Here is a 20,288-nt window from a genome sequence, read left to right on the forward strand (position 1 = left end):
CCCGCTGCCGCCGGAGCACAATTTCTGTTCTCATCCTGAAGCAAAATTCTTAACCCGAGGTACTATTTCTGGGTTAGCAGAGTCTGTAACCTGAAGCGTATGTCACCTGAAGTGTATGTAACCCAAGGTACCACTGTATACTAAATGTTTTCATCCGCCAAATTCAGGTTACCTCCACACCATATATTTAAAGCATATGACTTCCTCCAAAGAGTCCTGGGAACTGTAGTATGCCCCTCACAAAGCTGCAATTCCCAGCACCCTTAACAAAATATCATTGGCAATTACTGGATTATTTGGCGGAAGCCATGTGCTTTAAATGAATGGATGATGATGACTATTATTATTCCACTGTATACCCCGCAGGTCTCAGGGCAGTTCGCAGGATAAAATCACAATATAAAAACACAGAATGTATAATCAAAATAAGAACAGAAACAACGAAATTCTCTCCACCCACCCCTGCGAGATGTAACATGAGACCATAGTTAGTCATTTGTAAGTGTACACTCATACCTCGAGATCAGTAAGCTTCAGGTTAAGCATTTTTGGGTTGCGCTCCGCAGCGACCCGGAAGTAACGGTGCTCGTTACTTCTGGGTTTCGTCGCTCGCGCATGCACAGACGGTCAAGATGACGTCACGCGCATGCGCGGAAGCAACGAAATGTGACCTGCGCACACGCAGACGTGCGGACACGGGTTGCATTCTCTTCAGGATGTGAACGGTGCTCCAGAACGGATCCCGTTCGCATCCAGAGGTACCACTGTAGTCAGACTCAACACACACTGCAACATTTCATTTATTTATTTTTATTTCATAAAATGTGTACATCGCTTGATTGTGAAAAACCTCAGAGCGGTTTACAGAAAGATAAAGAATCCAAGGTGGTGGTGGTGGTGGTGGTGAAATACAACCATACTTAAAAACATACAAAAGTTAAAATACTAAAACAGATTTAAATTACCTCAACTTTCTAAGCTTGCCGAAACAATAATGTTTTTAGCAGGTGCCACAAAGAGTACAGTGAAGGCGCCTTCTTGATTTCAATAGGCAGGGAGTTCCACAGTGTAGGTGCTGCCACACTAAATGCATCCACAGAGGCATTCTGTGTGGTATCGTGGTTAATGTGTCGGAGAAGTGGATTCTCTGCCATAAGGTTTGTTGAGTAGTCTTGGGCAAGTCTCGCTGTCTCTTGACTTAACCTACTACCTTGTAGTAGTAGGGCAACCAAAATGGTCAAAGGCCTGGAAACGATGAGGAGGAACGGCTAAGGGAGCTGGGCATGTTTAGCCTGGAGAAGAGGAGGTTAAGGGGTGATATGATATCCATGTTCAAATATATAAAAGGATGTCACATAGAGGAGGGAGAAAGGTTGTTTTCTGCTGCTCCAGAGAAGTGGACACGGAGCAATGGATCCAAACTACAAGAAAGAAGATTCCACCTAAACATTAGGAAGAACTTCCTGACAGTAAGAGCGGTTCGACAGTGGAATTTGCTGCCAAGGAGTGTGGTGGAGTCTCCTTCTTTGGAGGTCTTTAAGCAGAGGCTTGACAACCATATGTCAGGAATGCTCTGATGGTGTTTCCTGCTTGGCAGGGGGTTGGACTCGATGGCCCTTGTGGTCTCTTCCAACTCTATGATTCTATGATAGGGTTTCTACAAAATTACAGAACTCCCTGGCTTGCTTGGAGAATAAAAACAAATCAACCAGAAAATGATCTGAAGGCAAGTAATGCTGTTCCACTACTGAAGCTAAGCAGGTCTGACCTTGTAAGCTGCTTGAATGGAAGACCGCCTGCCTGGAAACCAGGCATAAGCTGGGCTGAGCTCCTTAGAGGAAGAGAGGGGTGTAAGTATAGCCAGAGTTGCAGCTTTCTAATTTTCGACGCAACAGACCCGTTTTGGGCTTGCAGCTGAACCAGGTGTTGAAATAACCAAAAGAAGTTAATGGAAAGCTATGTTAGCGTCTGCAGGGCTGTTTCGCAAGTTCCTTAGTGTGTCCTCCACTCTGAGCTTGAGTTTGTGTTAACTGCGGGCCAGGCTCCTGAGGCCTGCATTGTGATTCGCTGCCCTGGCACAGAACAGCCAATCAAGCACAAGGTGGGTGTCGCCAGTTGTCGCTGGCAATTATGTAAAAACCTGAAGGTGTTAAAAAGTCATAACGTAAACAAGTTCGTAGGAGTAATATCTAACTTTAATAAGCCAAAATGAATAGAAATATTTTCTGGCTCACAAGCATATCCAAGTGGGTTTTTCATCCAGTTAATGAGATTGACCTTTTAATATTGTTTTCCCAGCTTCCCACTGCTTCATCACATTGCATGTAGATAAGTTTCCAGGGACAATGTTATTATTCTTATTGATACACTTCATAAAGCAGTAGAGTATTAACTGAAATGCCTTTGGTATAGCATCACCCAGGTCTTACAGTTATGCAATCAGTTATTTAATTATATCTTTCTGGGTAGATGAGTTGCACATAGTTACATTTTAGCCTAATATTTTTCCATTTGTATAAGCAAATGATGCCATTTGAGACAGCATCAATTAAAAAAAGCAAGTTTTTGCTAATGACTGTTTACATAACAGCACAGCACAAGGAGAAGGGGAAAAAATATTAGATACAGTGGAAGCCAGCCATGCATGGCAATGCAATAATCCATCAGGCATGTGGGCTTAATAAAAAGCCGGTCAGACTCACATATAGGTCAGACTCATTTTAACATTTCCAAAATCAGAGTCAAGCAGACATGGAGCAAAGATGCTCTCAGAAAGAGCAAAGCGTGCTCAGCAATACTTTTCTAAGTATCAGTTTGTAAAAAGATGCACACACTTTCTGTGGGGAATTGCAGTCAAACATAACTGTATATGAGTGCTAGTTGATGCATGAAGGGGTTAAGACCGCAGAGTTGCATTGCTAGACTCAGGTTATGCCCCTTTACCTTTGGTGAAGGAGGAAGTGAGGCTTCTTCTCTTCCCTGTCCTCTCTCTTTCTGCCATGTAATTGAGCAGGAAAAACATGTCTGAGCTTGCTCCAAACTCCTGCTTCGTGCTGCACCTGGAAGCACTATCTGTACACTACAAGTGTATTTGAGGGGCTCTATGCACATACCACATACATGCACAGAGTTCCTCCTCACAAGTGGGTAGGTAAAAGGGTAAAGTAAAGGACCCCTGGACAGTTAAGTCCAGTCAAAGGTGACTATGGGGTTGTGGCGCTCATCTCGCTTTCAGGTCAAGGGAGCCGGCGTTTGTCCACAGACAGCTTTCCAGGTCATGTGGCCAGCATGACTAAACTGCTACTGGTGCAATGGAACACCGTGATGGAATCCAGAGTGCATGGAAACGCTGTTTACTTTCCCGCTTCAGGGGTTCCTCTTTATCTACTTGCACTGGCGTGCTTCCAATCCGCTAAATTGGCAGAAGCTGGGACAAAGGAACAGGAGCTCATCCCATTGCGGGGATTCAAACCGCCAACCTTCTGACTGGCAAGCCCAAGAGGCTCTGTGGTTTAGACCACAGCGCCACCTGCTTCTGGGGTATCATGATTGGGCCAGGGCTTCCCTTTCTGTGGAAGACATGAATGCCATAGAGCTTCTTTTGACATACTTCAAAGTAAAAGCCCTGTAATACTGATTTCTGCATCTAAGCTTATTAAACTGAGACCTGAACATTGCAGCAACAGTGTACAGTCAAACCTCAGCTCCCGAACGCCTCCATTTTGGAATGTTTTGGCTCCCGAATGCTGAAAACCTGGAAGTAAATGCTCCGGTTTTCCAACATTTTTTGGAAGCTGAATGTCCGACGTGGCTTCCGCTTGAGTGCAGGAGGCTCTTGCAGCCAATTGGAAGCCATGCCTTGGTTGTTGAACATTTCGGAAGCCCAATAGGTTTCTAGAATGGATTACGTTCGACAACCGAGGTTTGACTGTATTTTTGTCATCCATCTGTCTTGAGAGACAATGGAGTACACCTCCGGAGGTGGAGTCAAACCACTGTGTTAGCGGCACTGAAGGCAGCTCTCTGGGGAGCAAGTCTGGGCATTGTGTATGGAGGTCCTGGGCTGCCCAGACAAGACTCCCCTCTTGGCCTCGCTGATGTGGTCCAAAGGAAAGCAGAGCAATACATTTGGCACCAGCTTGGCTGCAGGAGGTACTGGAAGGAGGAGTACAAGGCACCATCCAACTGTCTTGGGGTCTCCACTCTAGATTTGTGTAGGGTTTACTCCTTAGCCTTTTCTTTTCCCAAAGGTGTCCCATAAGGCAGTGGAGGTTTAGGGTAAGAGTTTCCCTTCTCCTAGGTGGGCTACCTTCCTAGGTTGACAAGCCCCATCTGACCTTCACTTCCCTCTACAGCATTTGTAAAAACCACCTTCTTAACCATTGGATCCACTATAAGTCTCATCTGCTCAATCCACTAGAGCCAGTCTTCACACGCAGGGGAAATGCCTATCTCATGGAGGGTTTGAGACCCATTGGCTACCCTCACCTGGTTTAGCTGGCCAGTCAAAGCCATTCTTGGGGTGTGGTCAATGTTGCATGATGACAGCTTCTAGGAGCCAGAGCTGAGTGCAGGGTGGGGATCAAAGATGGACAAACTACTCCAGAAAACGGTATAAGTGCAATATATTCTGAACAAAAGGCTAAATTAATTGTAAATAATGTGGTGATGGAAGAATTTAAGATAGAAAAAGGGACATGACAAGGTTACCCAATCTCCCCATTGCTTTTTATATCGGTCCTGGAGGTTTTGCTGAATATGATTAGAAGGGACCAGTTGGTTAAAGGTATACATGTCGGAGCCAAACAGTACAAATTGAGAGCATTTGCAGATGACTTAGTATTGACGTTACAGGAGCCAGAATCTAGTACCAAAAGGGTTTTAGAACTGATTCAAGAATTTGGTCAGGTTGCAGGATTTAAACTGAATAAGTTAAAAACCAAGGTTTTAGAGAAAAACTTAACACCAATTGAGAGAGAGAGGTTTCAGAATGAGACAGGCTTAACAGTGGTTAAGAAAGTTAAATACCTGGGGATTAACATGACAGCAAAAAATGGGAATTTATTTAAAGACACTATGAAAAATGCTGGGCTGAAGTGAAAAAAGATTTAGAAATTTGGTCAAATTTGAAGCTTTCACTGCTGGGTCGTATTGCTGCGATAAAAATGAATGTATTGCCTAGAATGTTGTTTTTGTTTCAAACATTGCAAATTGTGGACAAAATGGACTGTTTCAAGAGGTGGCAGAGAGATATTTCTAGATTTGTCTGGCAGGGCAAGAAGCCTAGAATAAAATTTAAAATACTAACAGATGCAAAGGAAAGAGGTGGATTTCCCCTGCCAGACTTTAAACTTTACTATGAATCAGCAGCTTTTTGCTGGTTGAAAGAATGGCTGCTTCTTGAAAACACAGACATTTTGGATCTAGAAGGTTTTAACAATGTATTTGGATGGCATGCATATCTGTGGTATGATAAGGTCAAAGCACATAAAGCATTCAAAAACCATATTGTCAGGAAAGCATTGTTTAATGTTTGGATAAGATACAAGGACTTATTGGAAAACAAAACCCCAAGGTGGCTGTCACCGATAGAAGCGAAAGCTCAGGAAAAGCTCAATATGGAGGTCAAATGGCCGAAATATTGGGAAATTTTGGAACAAGATGGAGATAGACTGAAATTGCAGAGTTTTGAGAAATTAAAAAACAAAGTGTGAGACTGGCTTCATTATTATCAGATAATGGAGGCATATAATTTGGACATGAAAATTGGCTTCCAGGTGGAAAAATCAAAATTAGAAACAGAACTGTTAGAACCCAAAACTAAGATTTTGTCAAAGATGTATAACTTGCTGTTGAAATGGAATACTCAGGATGAAATGGTGAAATCTGCTATGATTAAATGGGCACAAGATGTTGGACATAACATAATGATGGCTGACTGGGAACAGTTATGGACCACAGGTATGAAGTTTACGGCATGCAATGCCTTAAGAGAGAATATTATGAAAATGATATACAGGTGGTACATGACCCCAGTCAAGCTTGCAAAAATCTATCATTTGCCCGATAACAAATATTGGAAATGTAAAGAAACTGAAGGTACATTCTTTCACCACTGGTGGACGTGCCCAAGGATTAAGGCTTTCTGGGAGATGATATATAATGAATTGAAAAAGGTATTTAAATATACCTTCTTGAAGAAACCAGAGGCCTTTCTCCTGGGCATAGTCGGCCAACTGGTGTTAAAGAAGGATAGAACTTTCTTTATGTATGCCACAACAGCAGCAAGAATACTTATTGCAAAGTATTGGAAGACACAAGACCTACCCACTCTGGAAGAATGGCAGATGAAGGTGATGGACTACATGGAATTGGCGGAAATGACTGGCAGAATCCGAGACCAGGGAGAAGAGTCGGTGGAAGAAGATTGGAAGAAATTTAAAGACTATTTACAGAAATATTGCAAAATTAATGAATGTTAGAATGATGTTGGAATGAAGCTAGGTGGTTTAAGCAGTAATGCCATAAAGGTGTATGTAAAAAAGGATTGATAACAGATGAAAATTTAAAGTTATAGTATATTAAGTTAAAGGATCATGAGAAAACAAAGAGGGAAAGAAATTGCTGACTTAACTAACTGAACTGGAATACAAAAAAGGGAGGTATGAGGAGGTCAGGGAAACAAGGATATGAATGTAAGCTATGGAAAGATTGATCCATTTTTCTTTTTTTCTTTTTAAGTGTCTTTTATTCTTTTATTCTGTATTTTGTATTTTTCTTGTATTTTTACTTCTTGTTTTTGTGTAATTCTTTTTTTCTCTGAAATTTTAATAAATATCATTTAAAAAAAAATAATCTTTCAATTGCAGCTTTGAAAAAAAAACAAAAACAGAAGGAGCAATATGTGTCTACCCCAAAGCTACTCCTCCTCCTCCCCTAACACCCCAGTATATACACCCCAGTTATAACACTTTCAGGAAGTTGGTCTCCTTTCATTGCTCTTGCATGTGGAATCAAGATTGCCCTTAATAAATCTGGTACACTCAGAATAGTACCATTCAATTTCTAACAAGAATCAAGCAATCATTGCTTGTTTATTAAGAGGCACAAAACTGGACTTCTGCCATTATATATGTTCAATATGGGTAACTGGGCATTAGCGGCAGCTATGTTAAATAGAGCTGGATAAAGTAGGAGCCTAAAAGTCACACTTCTTAATGTGATGTGTAGGACTTTGGGACTCATTTACTGTGAGATCCCTCAAAGCTGCAGGAGTCAATCTGGGAGCTCAGTGATTCCACTCCAGGCAAAGTAGTACAGTAGACAAGTCCCACTTTTCACATTACAGCAGAAGCTGGGAGAACTGAAGAGGTTGTCATCCATGCCTCATTTTCCTACTCCTATGCACATACTGGCTCAAAGGCAAACCGAAAATGGCTTCGCCTCTGCCTCTGCGCCCCCCCCCCTCTCTCTCTCTCTCTCACACACACACACACACACACACAGCGAAGGGTAGAATACAGTTCAGTGCACAAATTATGTGATGCAAACCTCAAGAACAAAACAAGTTGCCTGCAGGGAAGCAGCAGCGTTCAGAATTCCTGCAGTTTAATAAAAATGTCACACAATGGGGTAAGTGGACTCGGTCTCTCTTTTACCCTGACCACCTGCTGGAAAAGCAGCTTTGCTTACTGCTTCATTATCCAGGCTGTTGCTTTTGCCAGTATAGGTCTGGTCTGTGTTCTGCAGGACTGCTCTAGTCTGGGGTGGTTTTGTGGTGGTGGTGGAGTAACGTTATTAGGTTTTCCAAGTTCCCTTACTCGGAAGCCCTTTTCTTAAGCAGTGCTGTCGTGCCCCTCTTATGTTTTTTGTTTTGGCTTTTAGGCTTATTTCCAAACTGGATTTGTGTGTGTGTGTGTGTGTGTTGCACGTGTTTGACTGCTGAGAGTCTTATCTCAGTACAGTGGTACCTCGGGTTACATGCGCTTCAGGTTACATGCGCTTCAGGTTACAGACTCTGCTAACCCAGAAATAGTGCTTCAGGTTAAGAACTTTGCTTCAGGGTGAGAACAGAAATCGTGCTCTGGCGGTGCGGTGGCAGCAGGAGGCCCCACTAGCTAAAGTGGTGCTTCAGGTTAAGAACAGTTTCAGGTTAAGTACGGACCTCCGGAACAAATTAAGTACTCAACCCAAGGTACCACTGTACAAGACTGTCCTCCCTGAAACAGTTGCAGGTGCCAAGGCTAGGTCCTCTTTTGAGGCTTTTGTCCAGCTGTAAGATTTGGGGTTCACCAAGATGCAACCACACAGCTTTAGTTATAGGAATCGCAATTTTCCCTACAGACTTAAGAGAACTAGATTTTCTTTATTTAGCTACCAGGCTCGGTTCAAGGTGCTGGTATTGGTGTCCAAAGCTTCATTTCAGGGTTTCGCAAACTTGGGTCTCCAGCTGTTTGGGGACTAGATTTCCCAGCATCCCTACCCACTGGTCCTGCTATCTAGGGGTGATGCGAGTTGTAGTTCAAAAACAGCTGGAGACCCATGTTTGGGAAACCCTACTCTATACCATTTGGAACCAGGATACCTAAAAGATCATCTCATCCAATACATAAGCCCACACATCAGCACTTGATCAGTGCATTTTGCGAGAAGGCATCCTGCAGACACTACCCTATCCAGGAGGTCTGGCATGACGTCAGAATTGGGCCTTTAATGTGGCAGCACCTCCCCTTTGGAACTTCCTCCTAGAAAAAAGGTAAAGGACTCCTGGACGGTTAAGTCCAGTCAAAGGCAACTATGGAGTTGCGACACTCATTTCGCTTCAGGCTGAGGGAGTCGGTGTTCGTCCACAGACAGCTTTCCAGGTCATGCGGCCAGCATGACTAAACAGCTTCTGGCAAATGGAACACCGTGACGGAATCCAGAGCACAAGGAAACGCCCTTTACCTTCCCGCCGCAGCGGAACCTATTTATCTACTTGCACTTTGATGTGCTTTCGAACTGCTAGGTTGGCAGGAGCTGGGACAGAGCAACGGCAGCTCATACCGTCATGGAGATTCAAACTGCCAACCTTCTGATCAGCAAGGCCAAGAGGCTCAGTGGTTTAGACCACAGCGCCACCCGCAACCCTTTGGAACTCCCTCCTATTATATATCAGACAGATGCCTTTTTAGCATATGCTAAAGACATTTCTCCTTCAGTAAGCCTTCTTTATTCCAGTTGGTATCAGCACTGATTTTATTGTGTGAGCTGCTTTAATCTCTCTTTCTGTATGTGCATATGCACTTTAAAAAAAAATTGCTTTTATATGTTTTAACTGCTTTTATCTATGGATCTGTTTTATATGTTTTTATTAAACAGGTGTCGCCCCCCCCCACTTATGTGGGAGTTATGTCCCAGGCTTCCGTGCACATAAGTGAAAATCGTGCAAGTGGGGAGCACCCTCTAAGCATGTGTTTTTTCCTGCTCTCTCTCTCTCCACACTTGCGTTGAAACTCTGGGATTGGCTGGAAAATCGCCAGCTGCTGCGCTACCACACGTGTCAGCTACTAGGCAGGGAGGCTGAGCAGCCTAAACAGAACTATGCAGCATCTATTGTCTCTTTGGGGCTTCCTCCACTCTCGCTGAAGTCCTCTTCAAGGTCCAGGGAAGGTCTCCTTATGAGCCACAAGGACTCTCCAACTCTCCCTTGCCATTTCCTGGTTTTTATCTATCTATTCATTTATTTCCCAGCACCGCACGTGTATGCAATCACACATGAATATAAGTAGGTGGGCATCTGTATTGTAAATTGCTTTGGGGATGCCTCACAGGAAGAGATCAATTAAATAATTTTATGACAATTTACTCAGCAGTAGCTTGTAAGATACAGGCGAAACACCGTTCCTCTTGAGCTACAAATTAAAATAGGAAATGTACAAAGCACTGCTGTGTTCTAGGGATACTGCAACTGTATGAAGAGGTCACATCGTCTGAACAGAATTCTCTCAGAGAGATGGATACCATTTCTGAAGCTTTGTGTTATGCCATGTCATACCAAATTAACTAAAGGCAGCTTGCTCCAGGGCCAGTCGATTCGCCTGCTTATTGGTGCTCATGCAAATTAAAGGAAAACCAAGACATCCTTCCATGACTAACTGCCTGGTATGAGGATCTGCTGTTCCTGTGGTAGTGCTGCTGTGTTCTCATTTCCACATTGGCTTTAATTAGTATGCATCCAGCTCTCTGCAAATATTGGCATCCCCTTGCTTAAGGGAAGGAAAGGGTAAAAAGAGCAAGCAGCAACTAGCTTATTAGGCAAACAAATCCAGCATGCAGCTAGCTAGCCAGACTGATTATTAGTGGCTTCAAGCTGATGTTTGTTAAAGCGCTACACAATTTAATTGACCCAACTTTGTACTTCTATATTCCAAAATGTTAATATCTATATTGGATTGAAAGGAAGCGGATTCAAGTTAGCTGACTCCTTCTCAGAAACTCGTTCCAAGATGCTAATTACAATTGCAGCAAAACCACTATTTTTTTAAAACCTCTCATTTATTCCCTTTTTGGGGACCCTTAAGGACAGAGATGTCATCTTTCACTTACTTCAAAAGCTAACTAGGTTCCCCTGAAAACTCAAGCCTTTCCAAATGACTATGCTTTAAATAAAGGTAATGTGTTTTGTAAAAAAACCTTGTAAAAATTTAAGTTTGCAGACTACAAAGTTGTACATGAACTGACTGAAGGTTAAGCAGGACACAAAAGTGTTTTTTGCAAACTAAGAGCAAGTTCAGTTTGCAACATTATTTTCTTGGGGGGGGGGGGACACTAAAATGTAAGCCATTCCTCAAATTTCAGAGTTTGTGACCCATTGAAAAGAGAAAACAGACTCTTAATAAATTATAGACTGCGCTTTATTATAAATAGTATTAAAAGTTAAATATACATAATAGCTTCACAAATGACAATTTAGGTTTAAATGCCTGAAATATAATAAATCAAGGTGGAATGCAGTGAAAAATTGGAAGTAACATTAACACAGATCCATGTTTTACTGTAAAGCTGAACCTAAAAGGAATAAGAATTGCCTCTCCCACTGAACTGGTACAGTTAAAATTGCTGCACTCCTTGCAATTAGAATGGGGCAAAATTACTTAAGCAGTTGGGACAGAAAAGTGACCAACTGGATTATGGAAAGGAATGATGGGGGAAACTGGTGGCAGTCTTTTATTTACTGGCACTGGTAATGAGATATTCTTTCATAACATACCAACCCTAGCTTGGAAGATAAGCTATATGATGAATTTCTCTAAGCGGGAAGCATTACATATATATTGGCCTACAGTTGCACATATTCTGTTGATACTTTTAAACTTTAGGTGAAAAACCATGTACTTTTTAAAAACGAAGTCCATTTTAAAATGGCTAATGATTCCTCTTCCTCATTAGTTTCCCAACTATAGACACAATCTTCCATCTTAGAAGTGCTGGTATTATGTAATACCTGCTCATTTTGAAGGGGCTTGTGTGGAAGAAGATTAAACTCACAAGCTACCCTAAATTATAGCTTGGGCTACTTCTCCCAATTTATTAGTCTTACTGACTTAATCAGATTCTTCTGAAAAAGCATTTCTGGGATAAGCTTAATGGAAATAACTCTTCCAATTTTTAACAAGAACAAAAAAATGACACGGCATATCATAAAAAATGTTTGGCCTAGTTCAGCCTTCCCCATCCTACTGCCCTCCAGATGTTGTTGGACCAGAGCTCCCATCATCCCTGACCAATGGCCATGTTGGGTGAGGTTGATGGTAGATTGAGTCTAACATCTGGAAGGCAAGAGGTTGGGAAGGTTAGCCAAGTTCAATCTGATTAGACTCAACTGAAGGGACAGCTGCCTTTTGAGTTACAAGCAAAACAATACTTCTCTGAATACAATACTAGGAGACATTCCAGAAAATGCTTTTTTATACTAAAAGGAAAAACCACAGCATCCAGCAAACGTTTGCAAGCACCAACTATCCAAAACCAGCACAGATTTATTTATTTTTTAACCTCAGTATCTTCTGACTTTTCACATCTCTTTGGTTGGCAGTATTAGCTACCTCTCCATCACCTTCTTAGTGGACGTTACAGTTTTGGAAGGAGGATAAGTAATGGATAAGTATTTTTCGCTCCATAAGACACACTTTTTTCCTCCTAAAAAGTAAGGGGAAATGTCTGTGCATCTTATGGAGCGAATTTGTGGTCAATCGCTGGCTCCCTTTCCAGCCCCACCTCCTTGCCCAGGCCTCCATTGTTGAATGTTCTGCAGACGGAGGCTGTTTGTTTTCCCAGCGACAAGTGACTGGCTGATTAGATTATCTGTCTGGAAATGGCTCCCTTTCCTAAAGAAGCTGCAGAACTGTGAGTTGAACCCCATAAAAACAGGATTTTTTCCCTTTGCAAAGTAAGCTCAACAACTTTGAGCTGATCCTCAGAAAAGGGGACTTTTCCCCTTTGCAAAAGAAGCTGCACAACTGTGAGCTGATCCCCCCCCCCAAAAAACTGTGATTTCCCCCTTTCCTCCTCTAAAAACTATGTCTTATGGAGCAAAAAATATGGCATTTCATAGATGCCAACTGCCTGTTGTGTCTGCCTTCTCCTTGGAAAGTGTTCCACTCATGCTCAAGCAGCCTTTACACACACCTCATGACTCAAAAGTCTCTTCTCTCTGGGGAAATAAAGGCAACAGCTTCTCATGTTCTTTGCTTGGGCCTTAAACACTAATCTGATGGTTCAGGTATGACTCCAACTGCTACACTTGCTGTGTGACCTACATTGACCCCCAAATCATCAGAAATGTGTGGAAAAGGGTGGCACGGACAGATCTTTAGAACCCGAATGCATCAGTTTAGACTTAAGGAATTGGAGACCCAAGGACGAACCTTTAGTGTGCCTTGTACAAATAGGTTGCTTCTTTTTTAAAAAGGATCATATGCTAGACTTGCTCTGGTGCAACAACTTAAGCAACATGACAGCTCATGTTAACTGTTCAAAATGGTGGAGCACCACTACTATAACCAGATGGTGAATAAAAGGGGGAAACATTTCCTTGAAGGAAACAGACTAGCACTTTCTGCTTAAGGAAACAGCTCTGCCTCTAGTCTGCACAAACAATACTTCACTATAAATAACATTCTGAGGATTCAAGTATTAACTCATCTACTCTGCAAAACTGCACAAGTCAGTAGCTTTGAGGGACAAAGGTGTTTCACCGAAGTCTGGCAAAGTGCTGTTTTAACTGTTTGATTAGTTGCTTCGTATCCACGTGCTCTGGAAAAGCTTCTTCCGACTTCTGACTGGCTGCATAACTCCTTTGGATATCTCCAGCCTGCAAAAAAGACACACAGGCCGAAGGACACAAACATATCATCAATACACTTTTTTACTAGGTTGCTCACACCCCAGTCTCTCTAATAAATTCCAACTCCCAAGACACAATCCTGACTTGGCTCCAGTCACTCACACCCTCATTTATTTCCATGGATTACAGTAATGCATTCAACAGGAGACTGTTTCAGAATGCCAAGAGTTCTGACTTGAGTCAATAGATCAGATCTCAAACCACCACTCTTTTATCTTTTATACAAAGAAGGAGGAAAACGTGTAGAAATGAAATGCCCATAAAAACCAGTGATAAAAAATACTACTGCCTTCCCCAATGCTTCTAATATTGGATATCTTTAGCATACTCAGGAATCAAAGTCTTGTGTCTCTTTTGTAGGAAATGCGTATTTTGTGTGTGTTCTGCAATTTGTTTTTGGCCTCAGTTGGCAGTGCTTTAGAGTCCCAAACTTCCTGGGACCAATAGATCTCAAGCATATCCACACCCAACATGAGCTTGCCCAAGTACTCTGGATTAACAAAACTTTCAAACAATCTACAAAACACAAGGTACATTTAAGAAAACAACTTGTGAAACCCATCACTGGAAGTTTGAAAATGCTTCCCCAAAACTACAATTTTCATACAGAACTTCCCTTGATAACCTAGAGAAGACCGCACACTTCCTGTGCCTATTGGAGAGAGAACGAAAGCATAAAGCAATGACGTTACCTTATCAGACAGTACAGCAAAATTGAAGTGTGGCTCATACATATGAGGTGCTATCCGTGCAGCAGTCTGCAGAAACACTCTTGCCTGAAGAACAAAAAGCAGACACACAACTGACCTATAGATTTGTCTAGGGCAAGATATTCCTACTTTTCATTTGTTATGCAGTTGGGACAGTCAGAATATAGTGCATTTTAACTAGAGGGCTGGTGGGGTTTGGGTGGCAAAGTTGTATTTTCTTTAAATTTTGCATACTGTAATCCTTGTGCATAACCACCACTTTACCTGACGTTTAAATAGTTTTATTGCACACTTTATTTTCACATGAAATCATTGTATCCCAGTTTTCCCCTTGCATACTTTGTACCCTATATTTCTCAATCCCTAAGACTCTTTTCTTTATAATGTGACTTTGATTTTCCTTTGATTTATTATGGTTTGCATCCTTCATAAACCAAAATACATTCGCTGGTCTTCTGCTGATGTAGTTTAAATACATTTTCTAAGCTGATCTCTGTCATAACCCTCTCATCCACAGGGGAAATTAAGGTTCCAGTTTCAGACACGGGTCCATCTAGCTCAGTTTAGGTACATGGATTGGCTGCAGGTCCCCATGGTTTCAGACAAAGGTCTTTCCAACCCTGCCTAGAGCTGCTGGGGAATGAACCGGGGACGTTCAGCATACAAAACAGTTCTCTACCACTGATCTACTGCCCATTTCTCAAGCGGGGCTGCTGTAACATTCCACAACATTAGCAACTGTCAGCGTTAGCAGGAGATATGTTATGCAATGTTATATAATTTTATAAAACATTATATGCACCCACACACATGCAGCCTACTCTGAAATTAGCATTACCCCCAAACCCTGCAAATGTGCAGTTCCCCTCCCTGTCTGCTCACCCTCCAGCTTTATTCTTGCAGGATGGCGAAGGATTAGAATTGACAAATGTTCTGTCCTTTGAAGTGCTTGGACAGCAGAATTCTTATCTTAGTGTTTCCCGGAGGCTCACGGAAAAACAGACTGTCACAGGAAGACATGAAGGATGATACACTGTGCATATATGCAGCCTGACCCCCAATTCGCACAGCACTCAGTTGCCCAGCCTAAGCGGCAAAGAAATTGCCAGCATCGTGATCCGCTTCTGAGAAACCAGAAGTACAATTTATGAAAGCCACGGATCAAGCAAACATGGGGTGGAATTTGGTGATGGATTTATGTGTTTTTTAATAACTGCTGTCACAGAGCTGCTACTTCAGGATTCTAATCACATCAACTTTGGTTTCTAAGCAGCAAGAGGGAAGTTAATTCAAGGTAACAGCAAGGATGTGCACTGTATGCATGTTTCCTAGAAAACACATGTCTGGAAATAACTTAGAGCAAGGCACCTAACCTTGTTTTAGCCACAATGACTCACAGTCAACCCTCTGAGGCCTGCATGGTAAAGTGAGCATGGCTGGGATAGAAAAGTAGGTGTGGCTGATCTGGAAAATGAATACCTTTAATTTTCTTTCTATCCAAAGTCAGGCTGTTCACTTCCTTAGTTCCTCAACTCATTTGCATTTTTTAAAAAATGTTGTTGTTTTTTTTTATGGTTCCTTCAAAGTCCCTCCTCCCCTCGCCAAAATTTCCCCAAATACTTGCAATTTGCTTACCAATGAGATTAACAGGTGATGCTGACTTCAATACTTTTATTCCCCTCGATTGTTTCTATTAACTTCACTTCTATTAATTGCTGGCTGGCTGCACTGTTTGTCCTGCTTCGATGCCTTTGGCAGCACTCGGGAACGATCATTAATCATCAGCTGCTGCAGGCATCACAGTGGGAGGGATAATGCAACCAGCAGTTAATAGAAGTAAATTGAAAGGGCTTTTAAGAAGTAGCGCTATTAAGAGCACACCTAGAAGCAGCAACAGGAAATAATCGATTAGACATTTGGTTTTTTTTAAGAAGCCCCAGGGCTTTTCTTCAGCTGGAAATCCCCAGGACTCAGTTCCGGCACCTCTCAGGAGGGCACCATTGCCATTCTAAGAGAACAAGGGAGGTGTTCATGGTGAGTTCCAGAACCTCCTTTGCTAGAAAAAATAGCTCTGAGAAGCCCCAACTAAGTTAAAAAGCAGCAAAACTTATCTAAGGGCACTTGTGAAAGCCCAATGAAGGTAGTTAAACATGGTAAATTGTTTTTTTGGGGGGGAGGTCTGCAAGCCACCCCAAAATCCCTTGGCAGGCTGTTTGTATGCTGCAGTCCAGCTACCCTTGACTTAGAGGCACTCCTGATTATGAAGGTCGTTGCTGAGTGGGGAAAGTGTGGTGATTTCTAAGCTTCAGGAGGTAAACCTCAAGCACATGAACTGCAAATGCACTGAAAGTTTCTTGAACTCAAGTGACAATGGTTTTTTAAACAGCTTGCAACAAGCCACTTCTTCTTTCACTGTTATCATACCTTAAGCTACAAATGAAGCCCAAGCATAGGCCAACTGAATATGGCTCTGTAAAACTGATCTTCATCTATCACTACAAGGAATGCAGGAGTACATTTGAATGTTGCCATGGCAATTGCTAGAATATTTATATAGTAGCCTTGAAAGCAACTTGCTGCTTAGAAACAGAGATCTAAGGACTGCATGTTGTACTTATCTGCTGAAAATTTAAACCCCCCAAAACACTTTCACTATTCAATTAAGAAATTCATCAATCTTGTTCACAGTCAACCAAATGGCAAGCTGAAGGCACACTCTATTGATGACATTTTCAGAAAGGTGGATGCAATTTGAGTAATGACAGATACAGTGGTCCCTTGGGTTAAGAACTCAATTCGTTTTGGAGGTCCGTTCTTAACCTGAAACTTTTCTTAACCACTTTAGCTAATGGGGCCTCCCGCTGCTGCCACACAATTTCTGTACTCATCCTGAAGCAAAGTTCTTAACCTGAGGTACTATTTCTGGGTTAGTGCAACAATCCAATGGTGCAAGATCCCACTGCATTTCTATTGTTGCTCTCTACCAACAAATATAGTCCACTTTGAATGCTCAGTTTCAGGGTGGTGTTTATGGTCTTTTCACCTCGGTCTTCAGATCTGTTTCCTAGCTTTAGAATTCTCAAACAGTGCATGCTGCAAGAATGCTGTAAATAAACCTGTGCTTGTTTCCAGCCAGGTTCTTACAATGGAACTTTTATTCTGCATCTGTCTGTCTCAGGAAACAATGGAAGAGTGTGCCATTGTGAGTAAAGTCAAACTGTTGGAGAGTTACAGAGCCTGCTGTGGTTGTAGTGACCAATATGTGAGAGACATGCATTACTGCAGGTGGGGCAAATGAAGCCGTCGGTTTCACTGTTACAGAGGAACCATGGCATTTGGTGTAGTGGTTAAGAGCAGTGGACTTGTAATCTGGTGAACCAGGTTCAATTCCCTGCTCCTCCACATGCAGCTGCTGGGTGACCTTGGGCTAGTCACACTTCTCTGAAGTCTCTCAGCCCCACTCACCTCACAGAGTGTTTGTTGTGGGGGAGGAAGGGAAAGGAGATTGTTAGCCGCTTTGAGACTCCTTAGGGTAGTGATAAAGTGGGATATCAAATTCAAACTCCTCCTCCTCATCTTCTTCTTCTTCTTCTTCTTCTTCTTCTTCTTCTTCTCTCTGTGCTCCTCCCAGCAGTCATGTCTCCTCTGGTCACTGCTGTGGATAAACCACCTGTCTGTCTCTAGGCCCTGTGATTGTCTGCAAGGGATTCCTACACAGCAGGGCTAATGTTGCCAGTCTTCATGTCATATCTGCAGGCATCTTTGTGACACAGAATTCGTCTGCCAACAAGCCTGGTGTCTGAAGCCAGTTTCCCGTAAAGCAAATCCTTGGGGATCCTGCCATCTTCCATTCTGTATACACAAACAAGCCAGCATAGATGTCACTGAGATAGAAGTGTGAACATGCTGGGCATGTGGGCTTGGGACAGCACATATTTGTTTGAGACTCTGTCCTGCCATATGATGCCCCAAATCTTTCTGACACAGTGCATATGGAAGGCATTGAGGTGTTGCTTCTGGTGGGTGTACGTTGCCCGTGTCTCACTTCCTTCTTACAATGGAGATTAGACATCAGAATATGAAATCAGCAGGAAAGATATGAACTTCCAACGCTCCAGAGACTTCCAAGCCTCTTACCCCTTCATTCATCTCAAGCAACAACTACCCTGAAACAATATGTAAGCTACTGTTTTCCTTTAGAGCAGAATACCAACCTGCTCTACGCGGCCTTTCTGCATCTCCAGCACAGCCAAGTTATTGTAAGCTTCTGCATGGTCGTTGTTGTTGGCCAAGGTAAGTTTGAAGCACTGATAAGCCAAGCTTATATCTCCTATTCCCTGAGAAGGAAAAGCCAAAAATACATAATTTAAAAAAAAAGTTACCATCGTTGTCACCCTTTAGCGTAACCAAGAAACAGAAGCAACAGAAGGACTATGTATGTAGCTCAAGTCGCTTAGAACCTGGAACAGTACCCGAACCACTTTATTTTCCCTTATTTCCTTGGGAGACCACAACGTGAGAAAACCTGCTCAGACACAAGTTGAGCCAGCCTCCTTCCCCCACAGAGATCTTGCTTGGTGAGGCGGTAGTGTGTGTATACACATATGAGCTCATACGTCATCATGCCTGGCATATTCCACTAACCATTTTGTTATGCTCTAGAGGAGGAGTAAGGATGTGGTTGGACTATAACTCTCATCATCCCTGATATCAGGATTTAAACCAGGGAAATTCTGAATGCAAAGCACTTTCACTACCGCTGAGCTCTGGTCCTTGGCTACATGCAAACTCTAGGCTTACAGACAGTATGCTGCTGAATCCCACAATTGCTCCCAGCGACTGGCAGAGGGCACTGATTTATGTGTGTGGTGTGTATGCATCTCAATCAATTATTGCACATCCGTTAATACACAGAGATGTGGACAACGTAAAGAGGAAGTCTTTTGAAGTTACTCTGGCATAGCATTGTACTGCATTAGGTTGATTCAGAGCCAGGCTTTAATACCAGAGCAGTTTTTAATGCTACGATTGCAGCATAGGAAATAGTGTGCCCTTGAAAGGTGTGTGCAGGGTGTTTTGCCACAGAGGAACAAAAGCTTGTCCAGAAATACTTTGACATGGCTTGGGCTGGGGGACTTTTAAGAGCAAAGGACAGCTTTAAGCAGCCTTCTGCAGTGCCATCATCTATTTCTGCTGCAATTCCCACCTATTTCCTTTCCTGCCTTCCCCAACGTTCACATTGATTCTGCTATGTAGAAAGCAAAAGCACTCCTCCTTGCATCCTTTCGATCTTCAAAACTAGGTCTGTATCCCTAATCCAAGAAGAAACTGGGCAGTGTTACTGACTTGCAAATAGCTTTCTAGGATAACGTTTCATTATTTCCATACAAATGTTTCAATGAAGTATTCTTAACTAGTACTGGCTCTTACCACAGCTACGTGTCCCAAGTTGTACCACACATCTGCAGCCTCCTCCTCGCTTTCAGCAAGAGAGAGGGCACGTTCAAAGGAGCTGAGAATCATGTCATACTGCTGAGCATAGAAACAACAGAGGCCCAGGTTGTTGAAGAGCTGGCTGTTATAAATACCCATCTGCAGGAGCCGTCTAGTTCAAGAGGGGAAAGAAATGTTTTTCTTTTGTAGTATGGATCATGAAAGCAACTTATATATTGCATGAACACTACTCACATAATTTTTAGGAAAAAAGAAAAAGAAGGTATAAATAGTAATTTGACCCTTTGCTGTGGCATGATTTCTTTCCATGCTACTCAGCAACATCAGAAAACCAAAACCTCATGGGAGAAATGGAGCCAGCAGTTCTTCCCACACTATTGCCAACCCTCCTGAAAAAACTTCATCAGAGAAGATAGTGAGAAAGAACGGCAATATGGGACTCTTCCCAGCTGGCATGGAGTCCACCTGTACCTCTATTGACAGTGATGGGTTTTGGAGCATGCCCAGATTATGTACCTGCTACTTCAGAGGGAGTTCATCTCCACCCAAAGGAGGCAGTTTCCCAAATTCCCAGACAAGGAAATAGCCTATCCACAGGGCCTCTGTCTTGGTCAAGAGTCAAATTCAGCATTCTCAGCAGCTTCAACACCCACTTTCTAATATAGAAAGCTGGCCTTAAAATGATCGAGTGTCACTATTGTAAAATTTATATTAAAATGGGTGAAATTATTATTTGG

The 20,288-nt window shown here is 42.5% G+C and overlaps 1 protein-coding gene and 1 long non-coding RNA gene across 4 annotated transcripts in view; one reads left to right on the plus strand and one right to left on the minus strand.

Annotated features, from left to right (window-relative positions):
- Positions 1 to 845: 845 nt before the first annotated feature.
- LOC308470494 lies at positions 846 to 8,891 on the plus strand. The gene is made up of 3 exons (XR_013982443.1): positions 846 to 1,213; positions 1,653 to 4,612; positions 6,899 to 8,891. It is a non-coding gene; the product is annotated as an uncharacterized lncRNA (long non-coding RNA).
- Positions 8,892 to 10,877: 1,986 nt separating this feature from the next.
- TTC8 (tetratricopeptide repeat domain 8) overlaps positions 10,878 to 20,288 on the minus strand; it is a 33,282-nt gene continuing 23,871 nt past the window's right edge. For 2 of the 3 annotated variants that reach the window (XM_080983245.1, XM_080983244.1), the window contains 4 exons: positions 19,528 to 19,702; positions 18,312 to 18,434; positions 14,080 to 14,163; positions 10,878 to 13,354 (listed from right to left, as the gene is read on the minus strand). In XM_080983245.1, coding sequence (XP_080839371.1) covers positions 13,235 to 13,354; positions 14,080 to 14,163; positions 18,312 to 18,434; positions 19,528 to 19,702 — 502 coding nt within the window. In that variant the 3' untranslated portion in view covers positions 10,878 to 13,234. The remainder of the gene's footprint in view (positions 13,355 to 14,079; positions 14,164 to 18,311; positions 18,435 to 19,527; positions 19,703 to 20,288) is intronic. The other variant, XR_013979856.1, reaches the window with a different exon arrangement.

Source organism: Podarcis pityusensis (genome assembly GCF_964106645.2).
Source record: "Podarcis pityusensis genome assembly, chromosome: 1".
Taxonomy (NCBI): Eukaryota; Metazoa; Chordata; class Lepidosauria; order Squamata; family Lacertidae; genus Podarcis; species Podarcis pityusensis.